Source organism: Equus asinus, chromosome 6, assembly GCF_041296235.1.
Source record: "Equus asinus isolate D_3611 breed Donkey chromosome 6, EquAss-T2T_v2, whole genome shotgun sequence".
In the NCBI taxonomy this organism is placed as follows: Eukaryota; Metazoa; Chordata; class Mammalia; order Perissodactyla; family Equidae; genus Equus; species Equus asinus.
In genome coordinates this window covers 44,318,218-44,344,958 of record NC_091795.1, presented here as the reverse complement: position 1 = coordinate 44,344,958, position 26,741 = coordinate 44,318,218, and the positions used below count along the sequence as shown (strand labels likewise).

The following is a 26,741-nucleotide window of genomic DNA, read 5'->3' as shown; positions in this document are numbered from 1 at the left end:
AATCAAGGTGAGGCCAGGGCTGCGCTCCTTTTGAGGCTCCAGGAGAGAATCCATCTTGTCTTTTCCAGATTCTAGAGGCTGCGCTCACTCCTTGGCCCCTCCCTTCTCCAAAGCCAGCGACAGTGGGTTGAGTCCTTCTCACATCGAATCGCTCTGATTCTGCTTCTGTTAACACATCTTCTCTGACTCTGATCTCCTGCCTCCCTCTGTTAAAGAACCATGTGGTTAGACTGGACCCACCCAGATAATCCAGGATAATCTTCCCATCTCAAGATCCTTAAATTAATCCATCTGCATTCTCCTTTTTGCCGTGGAGGGTAACATATTCAAAGGTTCCAGAGAATAGGGTGACATCTTTGAAGGTAGAGGGAGCAGGGGCAATTTTTCTGCCTACTCCTAGAGCTAGGAAGGAAAATGAGGCAAAGCAAAGGAGGCTCCCGCCTGTTCGGGAAGTCACCAACCAAGGTTACTACTAAGAGCAAAGCTAAACAAATGTTATTTTTTCTCTTTTAGTATTTGCAGTGGCAGGAACCAGCCTCCAGTCAGCACGTGTTGGGAACTAGAATGACCACAGGCATTAGACTCCCTTTGTCACCTACTGGGAAAAGACTCTCTCTTCTCAAATTCAACCAATTACCTACAACTTCAAAGGAGTTGTGATTTTTGGTCGTCTGTGGCTTTTGGTCATTTGTCCCTGGAGTCTGGGGTTCCCGAGCAAGTCGTAGCTGCCAAGTAAGCTTAGGGGACATCCAGAGATCCGCATCTCAAGGGCCTTTAATTGGTCTTGTCCTGTCGACACTTCTGTTTAGTAATTTTCCTGAATTTGTCATCATTGTTTTCATTTGTGGACTCTGGGCACCAAGCAGGAAGAAAAAACTAGAGTGAAAGTTGAGACTACTGACTTGTGGTGTGAGAATATGCCCAGAAGTGTGATCAGGGCAAAAGCCAATAGCCTAAATGAACTTCTCCATGTTTGCCAATGTGGGGGCTAACTAGAGTCTCAGCTGTGTCCTGCGTGAACATCAGGGTCCTCTGTTACGTGTCTCTTCCCTCCCACATTCCTGAAACCCACATTTGGAACTTAGGGACTGGAGAATCACTTATCCTGTCCCAACCACTTTGCTGTTGTGTATTTTTCACATGACTAAAGAAGCATGGAAACTTCTACACATCGGTGCTGGCCACTGGTCTGGTTTCGTACGTAATCTTGGTGCATTTTTTTGTTTCAGGGAAAACTTGATGCCTTGTGGGTCCTACTAAGGAAAGGATATGATCGCGTGTCTGTGATGCGTCCACAGCCAGGAGACACGGTAGGATGCATTAATGGTGTCACGCACACACATTCTTTTTCTCTCTCTATCTGACTTTGTAAAGCTAGAATAACTCCAGATATACAAATCCAGCTATTATCTCATGTTTTGACAAATCAGACACTAATTTTTAAAATTCTGGTTTTTACAAGACCTTGAGTTTTGACTTGCTTTTCTGAAAAGGATTTTGACAAAATAGGTTGGATTTAACCTCCCCAGGACTTGAACTTAATTTGTAGGTACAGTGAATGAATAAAGAGCGGCTGTTTGTGACTTTGGGCAGTCCCAGGAGAGGGGCCTGCTGCTCCTCAGCCACACCGGTCAGTGGTGACAAACAGGATGCCAGAGCCACAAGATGGGGTGAGGGAATAGAGGCCACAGAAAACTCCCACCATCTTCCAGCAGTTCTTGGGCCCAACTGGTCCAGGGCCACGAGATCTTCTACCCTCGTGAGGATTTGCCCGATACTGTCAGGACCAAGCTTGGAGTGTCTCCATCTAAGAGGATTTAGAAAGAGAGGAGCCGGCAGAAACCTTAGAAACCATCTAGGCCATGTCTTCATTTTGTAAATGAGGAAACGGAGAACAAGAGAAGCTGAAATACTTGTTCTGTTCAGATAGTAACAACGCTGGAAACAACCTCGGTTCTGCTGAAATCACACCACTGCTATGTCTTCTTGTGAAAGCTAGTCTCTCTTCCATCAGTTTTACAGAGCAAAGCTTGGGACCAAACCCTCCCTCAACTACCAGCTACCTGCATCTTCCATCCACTTCTCTGGAAATCAGGCACATTGACCCAAAAGCAGAAGAAAGGTGTCTAATTTAGAGCTCCTTTCAAATCAGGCACGTTCGGGTCTTCCTTCCTGGCTGGAAAACTCCAGGCAAGTCCTTTAACCTCTCTGAACTTCATCTTTATAAAGTAGATAACAATAACTACATCATAACGTGGCTAGCTGGAGAAGGTAATGTTTGTAAAGCATTTGGCCCAGTGGTGAACACATAGTAATGCTTAATCCATGGCAAATATTATTATGATTATTTAATGTGTGCTTTTCTACTGTCTGTGGAGGGTCAATGTAAAAATTCGAACCATACTGTAATTGATGTGTGTCAGATATACCCACGTCTTTACCCTGCCCACTCTTCAACACAGCACAACTAATAAAACACCAGAGCAGAGCCTGTCAGGCAGGCCCCTCTCCCTTTGCACCTGGCAACACTGAGTGGATTGTGGCCGACAGGATTTTGTCTAAAGTTTCATAAATTGTGCACGCTACTGCCCAATTAGCTGTTCCCACTGCAGGTTGTGGCAGGAACAGCAAGCAAGTATGGTGTGAAAAAAGCCAGGTCATACACATGCTGGCCTGACTTGGCCCTCAGGGCATATGGAATTTGTATTTTGTCTGTGAAAGTCAATAAGAGCACCCTGCTATAGCAAATTTTAAAGTACAAACTCTACAGTTATCAGAAATGAGCAAAGGCCATAAATTTTGTCCTTGGGGTGGTGTTTGGCCTTCTAAGTTATAAATCTGGTTTCTGTGGAAAATTAAGAAATTTTTTTTTAGCATGCCTCAGACTCATCTAACAAATGAAGAAAAAAACAGTAAGATACCTAAACCTCAGGTTCAACAGTACTATTCTTTGTGACAGAACATGCTGGTACAGTGTACAAGCCCAGTTTTTTCAGGACACCTGAGAAACATCTCCACTAAAATTTGTTAACATTCCGTTCTTCACGGAGCAGTTTGGCAGGAATAAATTCATAAACTGAGTCAACCTGAGAAGTGGGAGTGGTGTACGAAAGAGAAAGAGGAGAAAGAAATATTATGTAAAAGATGTGAGAACCAACACTGTTTGGGGGCAAGGCTGCCTGGATAAACCCAACAGCAATGGAATGAAAACTGATGGAATTTCCTCCAATGAATCACACCTAAATTGAATCTGTTATTTACTAATTCTGAATGAAAGTTTGTATTAACATTTGAAGCTGTTCCATGTGCTTTTGAGAAACACAAGATCACCTTGAACTTTCATTATCCAATCACACAACATCATAGGTTTGAATTACATGAGGTCTAAGAATTAGTATACATTTGAACATGTTCTCAGCACTGTCATAAGTTATGACTGTCCAGCCGACTTTTAAATGGGCTTTCTTTATAAAAATCCTGCTAAAAATTTAAAATATATGGGAGAAATAGATGCAGAGAATTGTGTCCTTGTCGTCATGGCAACAGCCATAGACATCTTGATGTTTCCATGGAGTTACCCCAGAAGGGTCACAGATTAGGTAGGTGCGGGAATTCAAAGCTACCTTTTGGCAACTCAGGAGAGAATTCCAGGGAAGAGAGGATGATGCTGTGCTTTGTCTCCATGCTGATTCTGTTCTGTTTTGCATGATCTTAGGAGAGTCACTGCAGACCTGTGTTACTTGCACAGTGGTGACTGTAAGAATTCCTCAGCCCTGATTTATGGGGCTGACCACATTTTCCATAAACTCAAAATGACTACATCCAGGCATGTGCTCGTGAACAAGAGTCACAGGTTCTGAATTTTCCTTTAAAACAAAAACAAAAACAAAAATCACCTAATTACATTCTCACTTCCTTTCTGAATTCTTTCAAATACATGTTGATCTCAAAGAAACCTGGCAGTTCTTCCTTCTCAGCTCTTGTCTGCTCCATCCAACCCTTAGGCAACCCACCCCAGCCCTACAGTTGCAGACACAGGCCCACCAACAGAGCCTTTGAGGCTGCTGAAAGGGCTTAGCACTCCAGCCCCCACCGCAGAGCAGATGGCTGTGGGGGGGGGCCTGGGCCCAGAGCCACACCCTTCCCTGGGACTGGTGCCCACTTCCTCAGAGCTGTCCGAGCCCCAGGTCAGGGGAGATATGAATGGGATGACAGCAGGAGACATGAATGCTTTCTATCTGCTACCCTCTGTCTCCCTCCTTCTGCCTGGGGTGGGCTCACAGTCCTGTTGCTCCTTGGAGCCCACCAGGAGAACCTGGACCAACATGAAAGAGAAAGAACCAGAAGAAACCACTTAAATAATAAACCAGCAACACATCTGATCCTAAAATTTAAAAAGTTTGCTAAGCATATGCTTTAAACCTTTGTTTAAACCATCCCCTTGCTTCCAATGTAGCCACCAGTGCTCTTTCAAAAGCGCAGATCTCCAAATGCCATTCTGAGGCTTCAGACTTGCAAAGACTGGGAAAAAGCCCAAACTCCTTAGCTTGATTTACAAAGACCTCCCTTTCCATTTCATCTGCTGCTCACCCTAGGTTTCCCCAGCACCCCAAATAGACTCCAGCTACATGGAATGGCTTACCCATCCCTGAACGTGCCAGAACCTTTTGTGTCTCCGTGCCTTTGCATATTCTAGTTTCTCTCCTTGAAATACCTTTCTCATCATCTCTACCTAAGAACTGTCACCTTGGTAATATTGTTCATTGTCCCCATGGTGTCCCTGTAAACACAGAGAGCTGCCGGCCAGACCCATGCTTTCAAGGGGGCGTTGCCAAAGCAGAGCACATTCACAGAGACTAAGCAAGAAAGTCTGGAAATCAGAAGCTGTGCCCCATGAGCATTTTCCAGAATGGTTTCCAAGGCTTCCTACACACCTGGGCCACTCTTTGAGTTCAGAAAATTTGCTCACCTTTCAGGGACAAATGGCTGAAAGAATTGGGAGGGTTCAGTCTGAGAAAGAAGACTTAAAGGGACCCTGAGAGCTTTGACTTGGTCACTTCTTGGTTCTCACATTATACATCCCATTTTGTACCCTATTTTTTATCACTTAAAAATATTCAAGGAATAATCTTTCAATGCCACCACATATCCTTGTATAATATCATTTTAATGGCTATGTCATATTCTGTTGTCTATCTGTGACATAGTATTTCTATCTGTCTTCTCTTTTTGGATATTTATTTCCAAGTGTCTTTTTTATTTTTGTATTTATTTTGAGGAAGATTAGCCATGAGCTAACACCTGCCACCAATCCTCCTCTTGTTGCTGAGGAAGATTGGCCCTGAGCTAACATCTGTGCCCATCTTCCTCTATCTTATATTTAGATTGCCTGCCACAGCATGGCTTAATAAGCAGTGCGTAGGTCTGCACGCAGGATCCTAACTGGCAAACCCCAGACCACCAAAGCAGAGGGTGTGAACTTAAGTGCTGCGCCACCAGGCCGGCCCATCCAAGTGTTTATTTTTATAAATGAAAGTGTTAATAGTATCCTTGTTACCAAAGTATTGTGCACATCCATGAATATTTCCTTAGGATAAGTGTCCAGCTGTCTGCTGGATCGAATGGCCTGCAAAATTTTAAAGCTTTGATGCATGTTGCCAAATTGCTCTGCTGAAACATTGTATGGATTAATCCTCACAATAGCACCTATGAAAAGTCCATGTCCCCAGATGCTCACCAACGTAATTAAACTTAACTACTTGATAGGTGCTGATTTAATTTGCATTTTTAGTTATTGAGGTGGAACAATTTTTCAAATGTTTGTTCTCTCTTTTGTCAATTGCCTGTACATGCCCTTGGCCCATTTTTTGATTGGATATTTTAGCATTGATTTTTATATGTTCATTTGCTTAACACATCTTCATTCATTAATCAAATGTTTTGAGGACCTACTATGTGTCAGACCCTGTGCTATGTATTATGTATATGGTGCTTATCTTATATAAAATCCAACATTATATATATAGCCGAATATATAGAGAGTCAAAGTTCTTCCTAGTTTGTCATTTACCTTTTAACTTTTTAAAGATATATTGAAGTTATCTATAACTTTATAGTCAAATCTATAAATCTTTTAATTTCTTGCTTTGGTGTCAAACTTAGAATGGTCTTCCCTACTACAAGAGAACATAATTTTCACAAAAATTTTCTTCTACTGCTTCCACTCCCTCAGTCTTAGTTTTTGGTGGTCACGTGAGTTGGCACATTTTCTATATCTCTCTGGTTATTTTATTGGAAATTTGGGAAAAGTGCCTTCTGGAGCTATCAGCCATAGGTTTTATTAAATCCTAAGTACTGGAACATTATCTTAAATTCTTTGAAGTGTGGAACTTGGCTTGGATTTCCTCTGGGTCGTCCCAAAGGACAGAACTAGAGCCACAGGTAGAAGTTACGGTGAAGCAGATTTCATCTTAAAGAACAGAAGGACAAGTTTGAACAACAGAATGGGCTGCTGCAGAGACTAGTGAGTTCCCTCTTACCAAACAAAGATAAAACGAGTTAAACACCTAGGCTGGGGTATAGTCCAGGATTCTTGTAGCGCATCAGTGGTTCTCAAACTTGAGCACAGAAGGTTTGTTAAAATGCAGATTGCTGGACCCCACTCAAGAATTTCTGATTCAGCTGTTCTGAACTGGGGGCTGGGAATTAGCATTCCTAACAAGCCCCCAGGTAATGCTGATGCTGCTGGTCTGGGGAGCACATTTTGAGAACCAGTGAGATACATTGAACTAGACGATTTCCAAGGTCCCTCTAACCCTGAGAGCTTGGGATTCTAAGTCGACATTTCTATACTTATTTGCCCACAAATCCACTGCTTTCCTGTGTCTCTCCATAGAACACCTATTGATACAACTGGGGAATGACTATCTAGCTTAAATCTAAATATTAAGTCCCAACCAGCTGTAGAGGAGTCCTTCCCAGCTACAGACAGTTCTGTTCCTAGATTACTATTTTCAAACATGGATTTCATGGAATCCAGTGATTTTCCAGCTTTAGGCACTGATGCCAGGGTCCTGCCCCAAAGGTTTTCTTTAATTAGACTGGGATGAGGTCTGGACATTGGGATTTTAAAGGCTCCCCAGTGATTCTAATGGCAGCCAGGGTTGAGAACTAGTGATCTGGTCAAATCTTCTATTTTTCCTCCAAAGCAGCATCTTCTCTTTCCTTCTCGGAACAACTTGAAGGCAACTCTCCACAGTCCTTCATAAACCCTACACCTACGTCTCATGGGCATGAGGGAAATGGATAATTACATCTTCATGCTTTCCACAGTCCCTTTCCCACCAGGAAGATGGTTAACATAGATTCTGCCTCCTGCATTATTGTTACTGCTTAGGTACAGAGAATGGAAAAGGGAAAATATAACTCTGCCTCATGTGTCTTTTATGGATGGAATTTGATCAATATATCAACCAGTCTCAACCCTCTCCAGTCGTGTTTACCCCAACTCGAACTCCCCCCCACCCTGCCATGTGCTGCAGGAGGAACTCACTGGGATTGGATGCCTTCTTTGTTTTCAGCTCCTTGGCGTCTCTCAGATCTGGCATGGAGAGGCTGGTACATTCCATTACTATCAGCAAGAACAAAATACTAAGTCACACTCTGAGCTTGTTTTGCAAGGCTGGGCCTCCTTGCAATTAGAAGAGGCCCAGGAAATACACATGTAAATGTACATAAACAATATTTGAAATGCATCTGAAGCACAGCGCCAGAGGTTATGAAATCCTCCCCTAGAACTCCAGCCCCAGGGCTGCTGTCTGCGCAGCTGTTTCCAATAAGGGAGCCAGGCTGGTCACATGGGCACTGAGTCTCCCTACTGTCACAGGGGTGAGTTATCTCCAAGGGGAGAGAGTGTCCTCAGCCCGGTCCTTCGAAAGCAGGCGAGCCTCCTGTACCACAAGCAGACTCAGGGAAGGTGTCAGCACTCTATTTTTTTCTTTCTCTTTTCTCCCTCCTTGGTAATGCCTGCATCACGATCTCTTTCTTCTTCCCCCTTTACCTTGGCTGCCTTCCCTCAAACATTCTTTCATCAAACATCTATTGTGCTCCCTCTAAGAACCCAGCACTGAGCCAGGCACTAAGGATACCAATTAGAATAGGACTTAATTCTGGCTTCCTGGAGTTCAGTGTATGATCTGGAAGAGAAGAGAGGGTCAAGCATTATATTAACTGCAGATGGGTATAGAAGCACAAACCCACTCAAAATAACTTTGGGAATGACTGTGATCTCTATTTTATAGAGCAGAAACTGAGGCCCAGGGGAAGTTATGAACTTTCCCAAGGACACACAGCTGGTAAGGGGCAGAGCTAAAGCTTAAATTCAGGACTATCAGACTTAAAAGTCCACACTAGGGATTCCTCAAGTCCTTCATATTTTCAATAGATACTTCTTGAGCACTTTCCAAGAGCCAAGCACTGGGTTGGAGCTGGCTGCTCACCGATTAATAAGCCATGTCCCTGCCCTTGAGGACCAGGGACGAACGGGCATGTCCTGAAGCACCACCCCGTGTGAAAGGCTGTGATGGAACTGAGTACAGGAGGTGTGGGGAACATGCCCAGGAAGGGCATCTCACCAGCCTTCGAGTCAAAACTGGCTCTGGAAGTGACATGTAAGCTGAGACCAGAAGAGGAGTTGCGGAGGGAAGATAGTCTAGTGAGAGGGAAGCTTGAGCAAGGATCTGGAGATAGGCCGGGGCTCCTCCGGGGAGACGCAAGGAGTAGGGTCCAGTGCAGCAGGGAGTGGGGAGAGGAGGCGGCGCAGGGGGCTGCTCATGGGAGCCCACTCTGAGGATGGTGAGGAATTACTGCAAGTGTTCTAAGCAGGGGTGTGATCAGATTTCTGTTTCAGAAAAGTCACCTGGCTGCACTGTGGAGATGGTGACAACGAGAGATGAGGGCAGCCTGAACAGAAGCAGTGACAGGCAAGGAGGAAAGAGTCTGGGTTCAAGAGATGTTGAGGAAATAGAATGACTGGATTTGGTAACTGGAGGTGGAGGATGAGAAAGAAGGATGTCAATGAGGACCTCCAGGGTTTGGCCTAAGTGCCAGAGCTGGCTGTGACACCATTCACTAAGATGAGGGCAGAGAAAGAGAAGAGCTTTGGGAGGGAAGATGAGGTACCTATGGGACATCCAAGGTGAGATGGCCAGGAGCAGGACCGGGTCTAGAGTGAGACAGGCAGGGCAAGGCGTCTTTACTTTTTAAGATCAATTCCATTTTCAAAGAAATTGTTTGCAGGGCACACAGGCACTCAGATGTGTCAACTGTACTCATGATGGAGGTCCAGCCTGCACACCACTGGACAGGTCAGGCTCCTGGTACGGGTATCCATCCCGCCTCAGAGAGGGTTGCCTTTCCCTGATTCCCACCACGGCACCATGTGAGCTAGTGCTGGCCCCCATCACTTGAAAACAGAAAGCAATTTATTTCCTCTCAAAGACTGCTTTAGATTCCTTTGAAAATATTGCTTGGTCCAAAAGGTTCTCCCCATTTTATCATCCCCTGTAACATTTTTTTCACCATTTCTTGTACTCACCAAGAAAGCGTTCTTAGGTAATGGAGTTTTTATTCTATATTATCTTTTTTCTTTACTCAGTTGTGATCATACTGTATATAATTTAGTGTCTAATTCTTTCATCTAATTTTATGCTATAAACATAAGGGGCAAACAATTTTTAAAATCACTTTGCTTTCTAGGCAATTAAAATAATTAAAGCCACTAGTTTATGAGTACTGGTAAGACCTTCCTTCCTGAATATTGGCAAGTTTAAAGCAGGTGGGTACCTGTGTAAAGAAATGAACATTCACATTTGAACTGCTTGTTGGTGAAACAACAGATCCGCCAGGCGTGGGTACCAGCAGGTCAGATTTCCAACACACACCAAACAGCTAGGTGAGAATTGATTACTTGGGCAAGTCCTGGCATCCAAAATACACAAAGCTGGTTGACTCTCTGTGGGAAGTTCCCCTGGATCCTGCAGTTCACATCATCATTTCTCTTTCACAGAGAAAGCTTTTGCTTTTGAAACTCCTAACTTCAGTTTTCCTCTGAATTTGTTTCATGGCATCTCTCGTAAACTCCTCTGTTCTGACAACACTGATTGTCGAAAATCACATGAACAGAGCAAACGCAAGAGCAGGAAACGTTCACTCAGTTCGCTGAGTACGGTGATCATCAGCCTGTGGTGCTGAGGTGCCGTGACAGACTCTGTGGAAAAGGCAGACAAGCAGGAGATGTCAAAGAACAGACTCCTGGTGGAGGAGGTAGAATGGATGGCGGTCGAGGCAGCCCCTGGGGCAGACCTAGAGAGAGCTGACGGAAAGAAGCGCAACAGAGAAAGGTCATCGCTGGCAGCCTGAGAGCACGAGAGGCTTCCTCAGGGATTGGTAGGACCTGAATAGGGCTTTGAAGGAAAGTCAGGACATAGTCAAGTAGAGAGGATGTAGAAGGGCCGAGGTAGCAGGTCTCTAGGACCAGGATGCAGCCCATAAAAGCCCATGGCCACCTGCGGAACAACAAAGAGACATCTCAGGCTGGATGGAGGGCATAAGAGGCGCCCAATAAGGCTGGACAGTGAACATGGATGAGATTTCACCACTCTGATGGTCGGACTAAAAAGTTTAGACTTAATTCTGTAACCATTGTGAGATAATCTTCATCTGGGATAAATATTACAGTGCCAAATTATGTAGTATTTTAATAAATGCAGTGTAATACAAAGTTTCTCAAAAGTTTTACCAAGCTCTGGTTTAACTAGACATTAATAGAGTTTTTAATTGTTTTTAATTTATATTTAAAATTTGACCACAAAAGTCTTGTCTTGCAGAAAAGCTGGATTAAAATTTTTCTACTAAAGCTCAGGAACAATGGATCTAATATGTTGATAACCAGTTAATAGGCTATTGCAATGGTCCAAGCATGGATCATGAGGCTTGAATTTAAATGGTGATGTACAGAATGAAAAGACATAGATGAAGTGGCACTATCTGAAATTACTTGCAGCATGCTGTGGAGAAAGAAAACGATAGTTCTAGCATCGGAGACCCAAGTTCAATGCCAGTGCTGCTCTGTGGCCTTAGTTAAGTTAACCAGTCTCACTGAGCTTCAATATGCTCATGTGTAAAAGTGATCTCATAATCCCTAGTTCTTTGGGTATTTTCAGGATTAAATAAAATGGCAAGTGTAGATAATTCAAGTAGATGGGAGTTTATTTTCTTCCCTTCCTTTCCCCTGAAAATTGCAATTGATTTCAGACAAGTTTAGTTACATGGCAACATGTATGAAAAACTTCTGCTCAGAATTCATCTCATGTTCAAATCAGCAATGACTAACACAATCACGTTATCTACAGATCCAAGCCTTTATGTGAAGGTCAATCTCCTCTTGCACAATAGACGATAAGCTTTATTTTGGCTTTTGACATTGAGGAAACATTGAGAGAGCTTCCAAGTTTCTATCAGCGTCTGAAACCAGCCTGTAGTTCCCAAGAAATCTGGAGAGAAAGTCCAATTTGCTGGCCACTGACTCTTGACCTTTTATAAACTTTTCTAAGAGTAGATCATTTAAGCAAAAGAGGAGGGGGGAGCAAATGATAGGAAATGTTCCTAGAGGGTGTGATTTATTTTGGCACAGCACCTTCCTTGGATGTTTGAATTCCCAGGAGTATTCATTCAGTTCTCACCCTTGGAAATCTTTCCTTCACTGTCTCATTGGAGAAGGACACGAGTACTTAGAATTCTTGGCATACCCTCCTGACTTTAAAAAATAAGTTAAGACGTCCTCTGTCCACAGCAAAAGCCAAACTGCACCCAAAACCTCCAAAGTCAATTTTTTTCAGAGAAGTCAAACCTAAGTTGATGCTGCAAAATATAGCATCTTGAGAATTTTTTTTTGCGCCAACTTCTTTCCCCCACAGTAGGAGGTCTCTCTAAATAAAGGTGAAGGCAATTAATGTGCTTGAGGGCTCTCCATCTCCCTCCCTCTCCTCTCGCTCTCCCTCTCATCTCCAATCCCCCGCCATCTAACCCCCCCTTTTTCCACACGCACTCATCGTCATCATCATTTTATAGCTTCTTTTAGGACTTTCACCTTTGCATTGCCTCATCTCCCAAACAGCTGCATCAACAGAAGGTCAAGTCCTGTATCAAGTTGCAAATAGCAAGCAGAGAAGTGAGTACTAGAGGCTGCACAAGACCGGGCTGGGTCATAAAGACAGACCTGTTCATATTCTCTGACCTCATTTTTTTCCTTCCAAACAGAATCAGGACTGAGGGAGGGAGGCTCAGCTCTAGGGTCACAATCCCACCCAAGTGCATGACATTTTAGGATGTTTGCTACTTTGCTCAAACGTGATGTTTATATGAAGCCCCTTGGCTGCCATGGGCCTGTTCCTCCAGCTGAAGGCACTGGGAAAGACCATCTCGAGGGATAGTCCACAACTCTGTGATAGGCTTCAATTGAGAATCATCCTAACGCGGGCTGGCGGGGAGTTCTGCTTTGGCCTAAAATGTTGGGTTGAATTGTAGATGGCAAAATCTAACCAAGGAGATGGTCTTCCAGAATTTACAGGGTGGAGAAGAGCCAGTCTGCTGTAGAACATCCACACACACCCCTATCTTCCCTTGGCATCTCCATGGCCATCCCACCTCAACCTGATCCTCAGTCTCAGGAATGGATTGAGGATTCCACATAATCCCAGTCCCTTTGTTTTAGAGGTGAGGAAATTGAGGTCTGGAAAGGTGGTGGAGAGATCTCCAGGCACTCCCAGGTATATTATCTCGTTTGTTCTCCATCACCACCTTGCTTTATCCTCTTTTTGCATATTGGGAACATGGGCTCAGATAATAAGGTCCCTGCTCTGTTAAAAGTCACAAAGGGCATTAGCAGAAGTGGCAGGACCAGAACCCACCAGCCGTACCTGGTCTGACTCTCCTTGAGTCCTCACCCAGGCCGAGAGAAGAGGGCAGGAGTCGTGATCAGCCTTGATCTCTTGAGGAGAAGGTAGGACCAGACCCAACTTTGGAAGACAGAGTTAGTCCCTGCCACTCAACCACCTCCCTTTCTGTTCTCCTACCTTCTCCCATCTCCCACACCTTTCCACTTTTATACCCTGCCCAACATGACAGAACTGCTGATGCCTTCTCACACTGGCCAGACCTCCTGCACAGTGTGCTGTGCTCCCAAATTACCTCATATTATTTTTTGCTTTCCCTGGATCCACCTCTCCCCTGCCTCCTCCTTTACTATCAACACTGTGTTTAGGACAGAGTCCACCCACTCATTCAGCCATTGCATCCTCCTCTACAGCAGGCATCAAGCTAGGCAGAGGGCATTTAGCATGAATGAGGCAAGATCCCTGCCCTTGTGGAGTGTACATTAGAATAGTCAGAAAAGTGCTAAATTACAACTCAATGTGATGAGTGGTATGGGAGGTGGAGAGGGGGAGTTGGGGTTCCATGAAACATAGAGCAAGGAGATTTAACCCAGACTAAGGCATCAGGGAAGACTTCCAAACATGAAGGATGAGCTCTCCCAGTGAAGTGAGGGAAACGCCTTCTGATTGGAAGGAACAGCATGTGTCAAGGCCCAGATGGGAGAGGAGGCCCAGGCTGACATTGCTCGGGGGACAACACCCCACCTGCCTTCTCCACCCTTTTGTATACTTACATCTTTTTTTTTTTTTTTGGTGACAAATATTTGCCTTGAGCTAGCATCTGTTGCCAGTCTTCCTCTTTTTTTTTGCTTTACCAAAATTAGCCCTGAGCTAACATCTGTGCCAATCTTCTTCTATTTTGTATGTGGGTCGCCAACACAGCATGGCTGATGGGTGGTATAGTTCCACACCAGGGATCCAAACCTACAAACCCCAGGCTGCTAAAGCAGAGCATGCCGAACTTAACCACTGCACCATGGGGCTGGCCCCGTGTGTAGCAACATCTTCCCAATACTCAGCACTCAGCTGAAGTCCCACTTCCTCCAAGACCCTCCCCCAATTCCTGCTCATTGTCTGGCCCTTCCTTCCTCCTATGCTTGCAGCTACTGCCACAAAGTTCAACACCATTTTATTGTTTTATTTTTTATTTTCTAATTTTGTTTTTATTGAGGAAGATTGGCTCTGAGCTAACATCTGTGCCAATCTTCCTCTATTTTGTATGTGGGATGCCTCCACAGCATGGCTGATGAGTGGAGTAGGTCTGCCACTGGGATCCAAACCTGCCCACCCTGGGCTGCCGAAGCAGAGCACCCAGAACTTTAACCACTCGGCCACGGCGCCAGCCCCATAGCACCATTTTAATTTAAAGTCAATACTGACTTTTCATTTCCTGAATAAGCTGTGATTTGAGAAAAAGAACCATAGCGCATATTCTTTTACTTTCCCTCACAGCACTGAGGACGTGGCTCAGTTTGTTTCCTCATCTCAGGGATTATGACTTTTCTGCAACCCCCAGGTGGTCGTAGCTGTTTATAAACTTTTATAACATTGCCCTTATAGGCAACCACATTTTAGTAGTGGACAAAGATGTCTCAATAAACTTTCTGCCTCTTAATAGCGAGAGTCCACAAAGTCTTCTAGGGGCATCTTCAGGCAAAATGAGGCTGATTAAGTGTTATTAAAACGCTGAACATTCCTTACAGTAGCTATTCATACTTTTTATCATTGCCATTTATTAACTTTGACTTTTTGTAAAATTTGTTTGAAAATAGAAAGTTTAATAGAAAAATAACTCTCTAAGACTTTGCTAGTATCACTTTACAAATTCATTCTTATGATATTTGTTTAATGTCTTGGTGTTTTTCCCTGGGTTTTTTTGGCTAATACCATCAAGAGCAGAGTCGTGTTCAGAATCCACAGTGATGGCAGAGTTAGCATTGGGAGTGCTCACTCCTCCAGCCTTCAGCCCCTCTGTTCCTTCCTGTATTTCCCCCCAGCATCTAGATTAGTTTGCCCATTGAATGGTGTAGTGCTAGCAGCGGACACCCAGGTATTCGCTTACATACCTAATTTCCAAGGACTCTGTCTCTGATTTGAATACAAGCTCCAAATGTAAGTAAATCTTGTGTAAGCTTTTCCGTATTCTCTACTGCTCACTGAAGGTGATTTGTAACGGGAAACTCTAAATGTCACAGAGTCTGGAAAATTGTATATCATAACAGACATCCATTCCCCTTAGTGGTATAACTAATAAAGGGGACCCACTGGAAAGTCCACTGTGGAATCTTTCCTATACAAGACAGAAGGTGTTCCTCTTCTTTCTCTTTCTAGCAAGGGAAGTAGTTCTGACCAAGCAAGGTTGGGTTGCTTAGCGTGGAGGTAGAGAGAAATGGAAAGGAGAATGAGTGTTTTTCCCTTTGGGGATGGGAGGAAGCTTACCAGAGTTCGTGAGGCCATTGCCTCAATGCCCCACTACATCTATAGGCCTGGGGAGACCATGTGGTCCTTCAGAGATTGCCAAGGAAGCTACAGAATGGAGGCCACCTTCTGTGCTTGTAAACAGTAGGCATCCCTCCAAACCAGGAGTAAGTACATGAGAACTCCCCATAGCCCATGGTTCCCACTGCACCCCGTCAGCTGCACGACTTGTTCCGCACTGGAGCCTCTGCTGGTGGCCTAAAGTTGCAAATCTGTTTGCTAATGGATCAAAACAGAATCTCCTAGCAAAAACTGGACCTCGTAAGTAATTAGCATCAAGCCAACAACCCACATGTCTACATCCCACACCAGGCCACTCAAAAGCTTCCAAAAGATTTAACCCGCCCGTGCAAAAACTCCAGTTTTATCCAGCAGTGTTGCTGTGCTTTAAGATTGCTGTAGACTCTAAGCTGGAATAAATGTTCTGCCCCTCAGAGCATCATCCACGGCCAGGCTTTGGAGCCTCTCCTTTATAAAACTCAACCAATCCTTGTCGAAAAAGTCCAAGACTCTATAATAGATTTATGTGTCAAAGGAGCACAATGACTTTTGGATAACATTGCTTGATTTTCTTGCTCTCCCAAGTCCATTCCATGATAATATGCTTAGTCTAATCCTTTTCCAAGTTTGATTTTTATTTTATTATTTTCACTTTTGGTGAGGAAAATTGGCCCTAAGCTAACATCTGTTGCCAATCTTCCTCTATTTTGTATGTGCGATGCCACCACAGCATGGCTTGATGAGAGGTATGTATGTCCGTACCCAGGATCCGAACCCATGAACCCTGGTCCGCCAAAGCATAGCACATGAGCTTAACCTCTACTGATTTTTTTTAATGGCAGCCATTTGATTATTGAAGTTCTCTAGCTTTGTAAATCTTGGAACAAACAGTCCGTCCCTGAAGAAACACAGCTTTTCATAAATCTTCCCCAGTAACACTAGGGTTAGAGGAGAGGGATGTGATTTGATTTTAAATGAGTAATCTTCCGAACTATCATTCTGTAGATGGATATGTGATAGATGGATAAAGAGATAGATAGATAGATAGATAGTCAAATGGATAGACAGACAGACACAGTTTCAAATACAGTTTTGTATACCTTTAAAAGTCCATGGAGATCAGGAGATAAAAGAATTGCCGTGACAGGATTTAAATTAAAGAATTTTCTTTTAGGCTTTTCACTGGCCAATGCCAGAGTCAACCAGAGCTTTCCTCCATGTGCAAAAGAACACTGAGCAACTTGGTGGGCTTACAAATGGAGTCAGTTTTAAGAAAATATTTGTGACCTCCCCTTTTCACCCCTACCAGTAGCAAAAGATGTTTTTATATCTCGAACACCTCAAAAGTGAAGTCTACAGCTGCAGTGTGCAGTAAAGCAGCCGCTAGGCGCGTGTGGCTGTTGCACACTGGAATGTGGCTAGTTAGAAACGACAAGTGCTGGAAGTGTAAAATATACTCTGGGTTTTCAAAGATGAGGTTGAAAAAAAGAATGTGAAATATCTCTTTAGTAATTTTTCTATTGATTACATGTTGAAATGATAACATTCAGGTGTATTGGGCTAAATAAGATAGATTATTAAAATTAATTTCACCACTTTGTTCTTACTTTTTACAAATGTAGCTACTAGAAAACTGAAAGGTACCCAGGTGGTTTGTGTTGTGTTTCTACCGGACCTTGCTGGTCTAGAGGACTCGCCTGGAAGACACTGTGAGAACTGTGATGACATGATTTCCTTCAGGCCCTGAGTCCTCCAACAGTTTCTACTTCGTGGACACAATGAGAATTTTAAAAATTATGGGTCTCTGTCCGCCCTTCCTGTTTTCTGTTAGATCAGCTGTGTCTGTGTTTCTGGGCCAGTTCCTATCCCAAACTTCTTGTTCCTGGCCAGAAGTCTTACATGCTCCAAACCAGCGTGTTGAGGTTTTGTTTTTAATCTTCCCTCCACTATCAGCACAAGGAAGAAAGGGTTGTAGCAGTTAAAACTCTGTTCTAAGCATTTGTACATTTATTGGATTATTGGCTCTACTTTATCTTTGAAAAATTCCTAGAAAGGTGTTAGTTATTCCCATTTTCCCAAAAAGGAAACTGACTTGACTTGAGCAATAATGGTAACTAGTATTTGCCAAGAGTCTTATAATTTGAAATTATTTTTTAATGCATTTCCTCCAATAACCCTTTGATGTAGATGGTCTCATTTTCATTTTACAAATGAGGAAATTCTGTTTACAGAGGACTGAAGAGCTTAGGGTCCACAGCTGATAAATGGAAAAACTAGCATTTATTCATTGAACACATGCATTTGTTGTGCTAAGCACTGGGGAACCAGGAGGCCATGATCCTTTCATGGAGTTTGTGCTCTAGAAGTCCCAGCACCCAAGTGTTTAGTGCTATGCCAAAAATTAAAATAGGGTGGAGCGATGGAAAGAGAATAGTTATCTAGCCTGCAGGGTCAGAAAATCCCTGTCTTTGGAGAGGTTGACACTGAAGAGTGGCATTGAATGTGAGATCTGAATAACAGGAAGGAATTGGCCACATCAAGATCAGGAGACGACAACTAGTGCAAAGCCTGCAAGGCTGGAGAGAGCTTGGCACGTTGGAGGAAGTCAGAGGCCAGAGCCGGTCAAGTGCAGTGGGAGATGGGTGGGCGGTGAGGCCAGAGAGGGAGGCAGGGGCCGTGGCAGGCAGAGCTTGTAAACCAGGGATTGGGTTTTACTCTGGGTGTGACATGAAGGCTCCATGGAGTGGAGCTTTAGCAGAGGAGGGTGTGATCTAATTCACATTCTGCAAAGACTGCCCTCGATGCAACCAGAAGAATCTATTGTAGGGAGGCCAGAGTGGAAGCCGGCAGATCAGGAGGAGGTTGTTGCAACAGTGCTAGGCGAGAGGCGGTGGTGGCCTGGTAGACAGAGTGCAAATGGCAAGGAGTGGATGGATTCTGGAAGTATTGTGGACATACAACCGATGAGACGTGCTGATGGATGCCTTACCCCTCTTTTGACCTGATTGTCCCTCCAGCCCCTTCCACCTCCTGCGTTGTCCTTCCCAGTGCTCTCTGCCCTGGGACACCTAATCCCCGTTCACCCAGTAGTAGACTCTCAATAATGCCCAGAAAGCACAATGAAACTAGGGCAGAGTACCACTGTTTGTCACACCCTTGTTTTGCTTTTTAATTCATTGCCCTGCCTATCTGTTAGCCTCTTAATTGTTCATGCTGACCTTTAGAAACACATCCGTGATGAACAATGAGGCCTTGCTATACTCCAGAATCGCTTCAGTGGAAATAAAAGTGAAGTGTTTCTGTTCTCTCTATCTCATTTGGGGGCTGGCAGGGAGATGAATCATTTGCACATTCTCTTGTCCTGCTACCATTTGGAGACTGAAAAAGCAGAAGAATGCAAGGTCCTAGATGCCAATAATCAGCAAAGGTACCATGCACCCTGGGGCACAGCATTGGGCCAGGCACTCCTGAGTAGGGGACAGTGGGATGGGGAATGAGCCAGATGGTGTGTCATAAAGTGATTGCTTGTTGGCTGCTGACAGAAAGATGAAAAAGAGAGAGATCATGGGTCGAGGGGGGCAAGCCAGAGTTGGTCCGAAAAGACCACAGAGAGAAGGCATGACTTAACCTTTTCCTTAGAGGACGCTCAGGCTTTGGCTAAACAAAGAAAAGCAGGGGGAATATGAGATCTGAAAAGATTGCCAGTCAGCAGAAGTTTACACGTGCATGCATATGTATATGCCACTCCTCCTCTAGCCAGTGAAAACATTATCTTGGCATGTGCATGGAGCCTTCGTTAATACCCAAGGGCAATAAATGCTCTCAGTGCTAAGGAATGAGAACTCGCCCTTCTTCACCTACCAACACAGCCGGTCTCTTCCCAGGAGAACACAAGGGATCAACGGCCGCAGCAGGTGTTTGGCAGAGCTGCGTACACTCCACACCCACCTCTGACTCGGGGAGTCTTTAGTTGTTCCCAGCGATGAACTACCACCTCTGAAACCTTCACTGGCTCCCACTGCCTGCCCACACAAGGTGTGTTTTCTGGAACCCTTACTCCACAGCTGCTCATAGGCATCAAATAAGTTTGGAAAATGCCACCCTTAACAACGTTAAAAAGGATTTTTTTGTCTGCAAGACTTCAAAGATGCTTTAATAAGCCAATTGCATTGGGAATCTCCAAAGGGGTGGTATATCATGCAATTGATTTCCCAAATAAACTTCCCAAACTTGTAAATGATCAATCTGTTTTTATAGAGCATCCTTGGGACTAATGCCCTACGGAAGGCCCTTTGGGAAATGCTGGGCTGAGCAGCAGTTCCCCCATCACTCCACAGTTGGTCAGACCCAGCCTGCCTCTCCTGAGTCCTGCACAGAGCAGCCTGCCCTTTGAGGCATTGTTTCAGCTGATACACTTTGTGTATTCCCGCCTCTAGACCGCCGCTCACGCCACACCCTGGCCCAAGTTATCCTGGCCTTTCCTCTCTTCTCTTTGTAACTCAATCCAAGTCCTGTCTTCTCGAGAAATCTTTGGAGATGCCTTCTGCCTCTGAACCATCATCACATGCTTCATGTCCCACTCACAAAGTGTTTCATAGCTGGTTTCCACCCCGTTCTATCTCTAATACCATGCACATGGCACGCATTAAAGAAGAGGAGAAGCAGGAAGGAGGTAAAGGAGGAAGAGAAGCACAAGGAAAGAGGTCAGGGAGGAGGAGGATAGGAAGAAAGAGATCAAGGAAGAGGAGAGAAGAGCATAGAGGTGACAAAGGGAAAGAGAATCCCCCAGGATCTTAGACAGGGTACTTTTGGTGAGTGTAATTGGGTGGCAGAACCCAGGGACAGCACCTTGACTACTTTGTGGGAAAGAAGATCCATGAGATTCTCCTTATATGACTGGGCGGCAATTCCCAGGGAGGTGGGCCTGGCCCCAGGCCACACTTTGCTGAAGGCCGGTGCCCATTTGTAGGGCATCGGCTCTAACTGGAGGTGCTGTATCTGAGAATGAGCACCGACTGTGACCCCTTAACCCAACCTGTGTTTTATAATAATTATTACGTATATAATTACACTATTAAGAAAACAGCATACAGTATGTGTTCATTTCTTTGTTGTTTATAACAACATCATAAAATATACAGTTTGTACTATTAAACAAAATAAATAACCTACGAAAGTACAAATTAAATAGTCCTAAAGCTATTGCTTCTACTAAAGCCAATGCCTTCTTTTTACACAAGATGGGCTTAAAACCCACAGAGCAGCTTGAGCTGGGGCTTAAACCTCGAATTTGTAGCCCCATGCACTCGCTACCTAGACTGCCTTAAGCTCTCCTTCCCACGGCTAGGCAGTGTGTGATCGCTCTCTTGGCCAAATGGCCAACTGCCTGAGATGGAGACACAAGAAACATTCCCACGACTGCTTCATGCTTCTAACTCACATAAAAATGGCCAACCCATTTAATAAGCCTGTTTTCCTAAATAGACCAGACCTTTTTTTTTCTGTACATTTTAAAAATGCCAAACAAAATGGCTTATATTGTGAACAAGGTTAAACAGATATCTTCCCAAGGAGCCCATCCTTTGTAAGATGTCAGTCTATTTCCATTGACTTAGTTACCTTTCTGCAAGGGCCAATGGCCTTGCCAGGTTTCCACCCTGGAAAAGCTCATCCTATGGAAGCATAGCTTGGCGGGTTTGCCAGACCCCGTCTCTAACACTCTGTTAAATGCCCAGATGTGTTTCTTTCATGCTTGTGCATAAATTCCATTTCAGAGCGTCAGGGCAACACCTAAATCAGTCTCCCAAATGTGGTTCGTGGAAAGAACCTGAATGCCAAGAGGCCTGGGTTCCAGTCAACATTTCCTCTGACTTTTACAAGTTGCGAGCAGATGACCATGCCCCAGGTGCCAGCAGCCACGGGATATGGGAGGGGGCACTGAACACTGAAACTAATGGGCCAATGCGGAGCGTGGGAGAGAGGTCGTCCCAGCTTCTCTGGTCCCTCCGCCAGCCCCCAGAGGACCCACAGTCCGGCAAGACTCCACCAGGGCAGGACTGAAGCCAGAGCGAGAGCAGTCTCACACTAAGTCACAGCCAGCCCTATAGGAGAAAAAGAGCTAAATGTGTGTAAGGAACTGAGTGTCTGGAAGAGCTCTGTCCAGGAGGACATTTGTGGAGCCTGTGAGGAAGAAGAAGAGAAAATGATGCTGGAGTCCCCAAGCTCAGGGAGACCAAGCCGTTCACTGCCCTGCAGGCCAGATTAGTTCCTTGTTACCAGTTCCCTCAAAACTGGGTTTCTATACTTCTAAGCACTGGTACCTGGTATGTGAAACAAGATGACTTGTGACATGATCAAAATAAAACTTTGGTTCGTATTTCCCTCCACCCCTTGTAAATTTACTCATTGAGAAAGATTTTTCTCCTGCCACCAGATGCAAACTTGGCAGGCCCCATAACTGTTCAGCCCAGTCTCAATTTATAGGCAGGTCTGCAATCAAAAACACGCTCTAAATTCAGTATTCAGAAAGACCAATCTAAGAGATCAACAGAACCTCAAACCTGATCTGGTGTCAGATCTTCCCTCCTCCCCCGGCTGGGCTGGGCTCCCCATGAAACGGAGGGCTGTCTCTGTTCTGTTTCTCCATTTTGCTCTTCGCTCCTCAGCCCTACCCCAACTTGATGGTTCATTTCTTACGCCTCCTAGGCAGGGACAGGTGAGCAGAGGTGGGAGAAAAAGTAGATCTTCCTTTAACTGGGACCATTAAGTGGCTTTGTGCTCTGTGGTCCTGGCATAGGTTTAATGCTGGCTCTCTTTTCCCACATGGTGCTCTTTGGAGCTTCCTTCTGGATCCTCTCTCCTGCAGTTTCCTTGACATGGGGGGATAGGTCTTTATTCCCAGTGGTTGCTTGTGGCTGCTTCCACAACCTCTGCATCTGGCATTCACCTCTAGCTTCTTGCTGCTGAAGTCCCTCTGTCCCACTAGATGACCTTGGACAGGATCCAAGATAACCCGACACTGGACCTCCTTCCGCATGGCCACATCTGCTCCATGGGAGACACTCACACAACACGTGGTCCAGCCAGCCCTATCACAGCCATCACTCTCCTGCTGCCACAGGCTGCTCCCGCTTTCTCAGACATGGAACTCTGCGTTCACCATCTTCAGGGAACTCATTTCCAAGCTCTCCAAGTGTCCTCATCCACCTCACCAGACATGATGGGCAGTCCACGGAACCCAAACCCTCCGCCTCCTCCTGCTGGCAGGGCTACTGGGGACTCACAGCACAGCAAGAGTTCTCTCCCAGAAATACCCCTGCAAATCCTTCTCCCTACCCCTTTGCTTTCGTTCATCTGGCTGCGCGGTCCACGCATCATGAAGCCAGTTTACAGATGTTGCCTTGGAAATGTGCATGGGGTGATTGGGCACCTCATCAGAATCTCTTGCATCTTGGAGCCTAGTCAAAACTTCCATGTTAACCTACACTACACACATCTCAGATTTAGTTATGTACTCCTTTAAATATAAGTCCCAGGGGGCATGAACTTTGTCTGGTTTATTCACTGTTGTCCCAGCATATAATAGGCATTCAGTGAAAAATGGTTGAATTCATGAATTAATTTTTAAGTAAAATAGCTGCTCACCCCCCAGACTGTAAGTTTTATGAGAGGAGGGACTGCGATTACTTTTACTCAATATTTACCCCCAGTGTCTAGTCGGATGCTGACCCATAGGAGGTGCGTCAAAAATAGTGTTGAATGAACTAATGAACCTGGGTGAAAGGCCACATTTCTCTAAGCAAGATTTGTGGAGCCGCCAAAGCAGCTTTCCCTCTTTCTCAAATTCCTCACTTGACCACACAGACTCTACCTATCAGAGATCCTCTCTCAGTTGGAGTCTTCTTTAACGATGCAAATATCTGCCCTGAGTTAACGGAAGCCCTCAGTCATTTACAGTGAAGAAGGCAATTTGATACAAGGATCTTACAGGAAAGCTAGTTGTTGGGGGCCTAAGAGGGTGCTAGGAGGGAGTATTTGCAAGAAAGGAGATGGCGGGCCTGGAGGTGGGGGCACTTTTAGAGATTTGCCAAGGAGACTGACTGTACCAGGAGGTGAAAGGGGATGGGAAATAAAGCCAATATTTTTTTAGAGCTTGCCTGTAGCACTTCCTTCTCCCATGCAATTTTTAAGAACCACCTAATTTTTAGAGCTAGAAGAAATCTTAGATATCATCAGACTCTGTAGTTTAGAAACATTTTGAGCCAAAAAAAACTCCTTCTTTAAATGAAATCTTACCAGAAGCCCAATATGAAAAACAGATAAGTGGAGATGATCTGGTTCTAGATGGGCAGTGGGCCAGGAAACTAAACCCACACACACACAGTTTTCCCACAGTAGTCTCTAAACCTCCCCCTCAGAATTCCTGAGCGCTCAGGAAACACAGTGCGTCCAAACACAATGCAAGAGCCGTGGTTGTCTTTAGTCATCACCATGTCTGAAGGCTGGGCTGCAGAGATCAAAAGAAAATGGACAGCACTAGATCTGACTTCTCTCTCCCTCCATCGAGGATCAGACCCTGTTCCCTCCACTTCCCAAATCCCTCATCTATCCTGTAAATGTTTGCTAAATCAGAGAAGGAACCCTTTCCTGGGGCCACTAAAGACTTCCCCATGAGTTTAACATGGACCAACAAATACTTACTAAGTGCTTGCTACATCTTTGACCCTGTGTTTGGCACTCAGAACAAATGACCATTGTCATTGCTACATTAATCAACACTCTTTGGATGCTGTTTGTTCAACCTTCTCTGAACCATCTAAATTGCAACTAAACATCCAACACACATCTGTCCGTCTTTTCTCAACCCACATCTGTGTGAAATGATTTGCTGAAATGCAGATAAACTACATCTGTCAGCCCCCATCTATGAATCTAGTAAGACTTGCAAAAAAAATGAGGTTTGGCACGATTCGCCCTCTGCAAACCTTCGTTCATAGAGATGACCACTGTTTCCTGTCTTTGGAACTTATAAGCCATCTGTTTAGTAATCTGTTCTAGCTTCCTGCCAAGGTCTGACGTCCATCTCACCAGTCAGCAGTTCCCACCAAAAGTGCTTAGGGCCTTAGGACCTCCTGTCTCTCCTGCTAGTCAATGTTCAGGTCACAGAAATGGCTCCCTTGTCCCCAATCTCTCTAGGCTTTATCAGAGAGGTTGGGCCATGGCATGTTACAAGAGCACAATCTGAAGCAGGGAGGGTTCAATTTAGTTCATTATTTCTGTACCAGCAACATCAATTCAGGGCTCAGGATTGCTTAGCTGAAAGGCTAAGGACAAAGGCTCCACAATGAAGCACAGCTGGCTTTGAACCCCAGCTCTGCCACGCGCTGTGTGGTTTTGGTTAATTACCCTCTCTGAACCTGCAAAATGAGCTCATGGGAAGGTCTTGAGGATTAAACACAATATTGTACGTGAATGCTTAGCACAGTGGCTAGCACATGTCATCATTATTGTTATTATAAGAGAATGACCTTATTGATCAACTACTGCAAGTCAGGGGTGGGGACAGGACAAGGAACAGGCCCACAGGGAAGGTTCGTGTGGGAGGGGCATATTCATAGATACATAATTCACTTATTTATCTAGGCACTAGGAGGAATACCGAAAAGACCTTCCCTATAAAGCTTGGATTCTTGTTGCCAAGAAATCATGAGAAAATGTCTGTCTGCTTTTAGTCACATGGTTTGTGAATTTGCTGTCCTCAGGTCAGACTGAGGTCCTGGAGGACTGGCCCCAGGCCGGTTCCTGGAGCTACTTTTCAGAGGGGCACACAGGTTATCTCGTGGGGAATTTCTTTGGCATGGTTCCTAAAGCCCCAGAGAAGTCAGTACAAGGAATTCAGTCTCTTTGAGCACTCTTAGGAAGACAAAGAGGAACCAGCTGGGTGGGAGGCCCCCTCGGAAGAACAATGTCAACCCAGGAAGCAAAGGTTATTATAGTCGATGCTCCCAGCCCTTGTGGGAAAATTGCAGAAAAGTTACCCCATGCCTTTGTTGATTAAAATTCAACTGGCAGGATTCAGCTAGTGGATTTTAGAAGTCCTGGGTCAATTTGTAAAGCTAATTTATTTTAAAAGTACTTGAGCTAAAGGCAATAGTAATAAATGACAGCTGGGAATTTTAAGTTTTATTTTCAGTTCTGAAAAAAATAAGGGAGTGGGGCATCCTTTTATATTTTCAAACTCAGGTTAGGTCAGTAGGGAGATTCCATTGTGTTTGTCAGTCTAAAAGTAATAAATTCAGCGCACCATGGTCATGCATTCAAACTGCTTAGAAAATTCAGGAGAACTCAGCCCTCCCCACTAGATGATACGAAAGTGATGTGAGTAGGTTAAGAGCAGAACGCTGCTGGTAAGATCCTCCAAAGGGCAAGGGTGCCTGCCAGGTTGCTTTTTCATAAAGCACCCACTGCAGTCTGAATGGAGCCTGGAGCTCTTCTAGAGATAGTCCTTCCGGCCTTGACTTTGACCAGCTTTCAGCAGGAGTCAGAAATCATCGGGAACAAAACCACGACAGCCAGGAACCCAGCACCAGAAGGTGAACCCTGCCGAAACCATCTGGCCGCTGTAACTTACAACATTAATGAAAAGCTAACAGAAAACCAAAGGCCTATTAAATGTCCGTGCCCCACCTAGGCTCACCACTTAAATGGTGTGAGGGCCCTCAAGGCAGAAGGAATATAAACGGTTTCAAAGGCTGGAGAGACCTTAGTCTGAAAGGCCCAGGTCCAATTAAAACAAGCCAGGAGCTTTAATGGCTGCCCTATTTTGACATTGGGAAACCCATTCTTAGTTCTGCTAATGGCTAAGCTATGCAGATTATTATTTTTTATTTCATGGGCTTAATTAATGCTTAAAAGAATTAAACCAATAAGATGCAAGATCACCACTTCCTCATCTACCATGAATGGGCTACTTTTCCCGGAGCCAGTTTGTTATTGGGAAGAAGTCCCCAGATGCCTTAATGGGGTTCTTGTGGTCCTATTATCAGATCTGGGGCTTAGTCAGAGCACACATAAGCAAAATGGGCTGGAGGCCCCGGCTGTGATCAAAAGACTTCTCTGTGCATATGTATCTCCCCAGCCTCCCTACCAGAAATTCTCCAAAAGGAGAAAGATTAATCTCTTTGCTCTAAAGACCTTGAACCTAGTTAATATTGCAGTGTCCACCAGCAGGAAAAACAAGCACACACACCCACGTCACTGAGGAAAATTAGA

At 44.7% G+C, this 26,741-nt stretch overlaps 1 protein-coding gene across 2 annotated transcripts in view; it reads left to right on the top strand.

Moving 5' to 3' along the window:
• ANTXR1 (ANTXR cell adhesion molecule 1) overlaps positions 1-26,741 on the top strand; it is a 218,814-nt gene that overhangs the window by 165,570 nt on the left and 26,503 nt on the right. For both annotated transcript variants that reach the window (XM_044772614.2, XM_070512010.1), the window contains exon 17: positions 1,230-1,310. In XM_044772614.2, the coding sequence (XP_044628549.1) occupies positions 1,230-1,310 (81 nt within the window). The remainder of the gene's footprint in view (positions 1-1,229; positions 1,311-26,741) is intronic.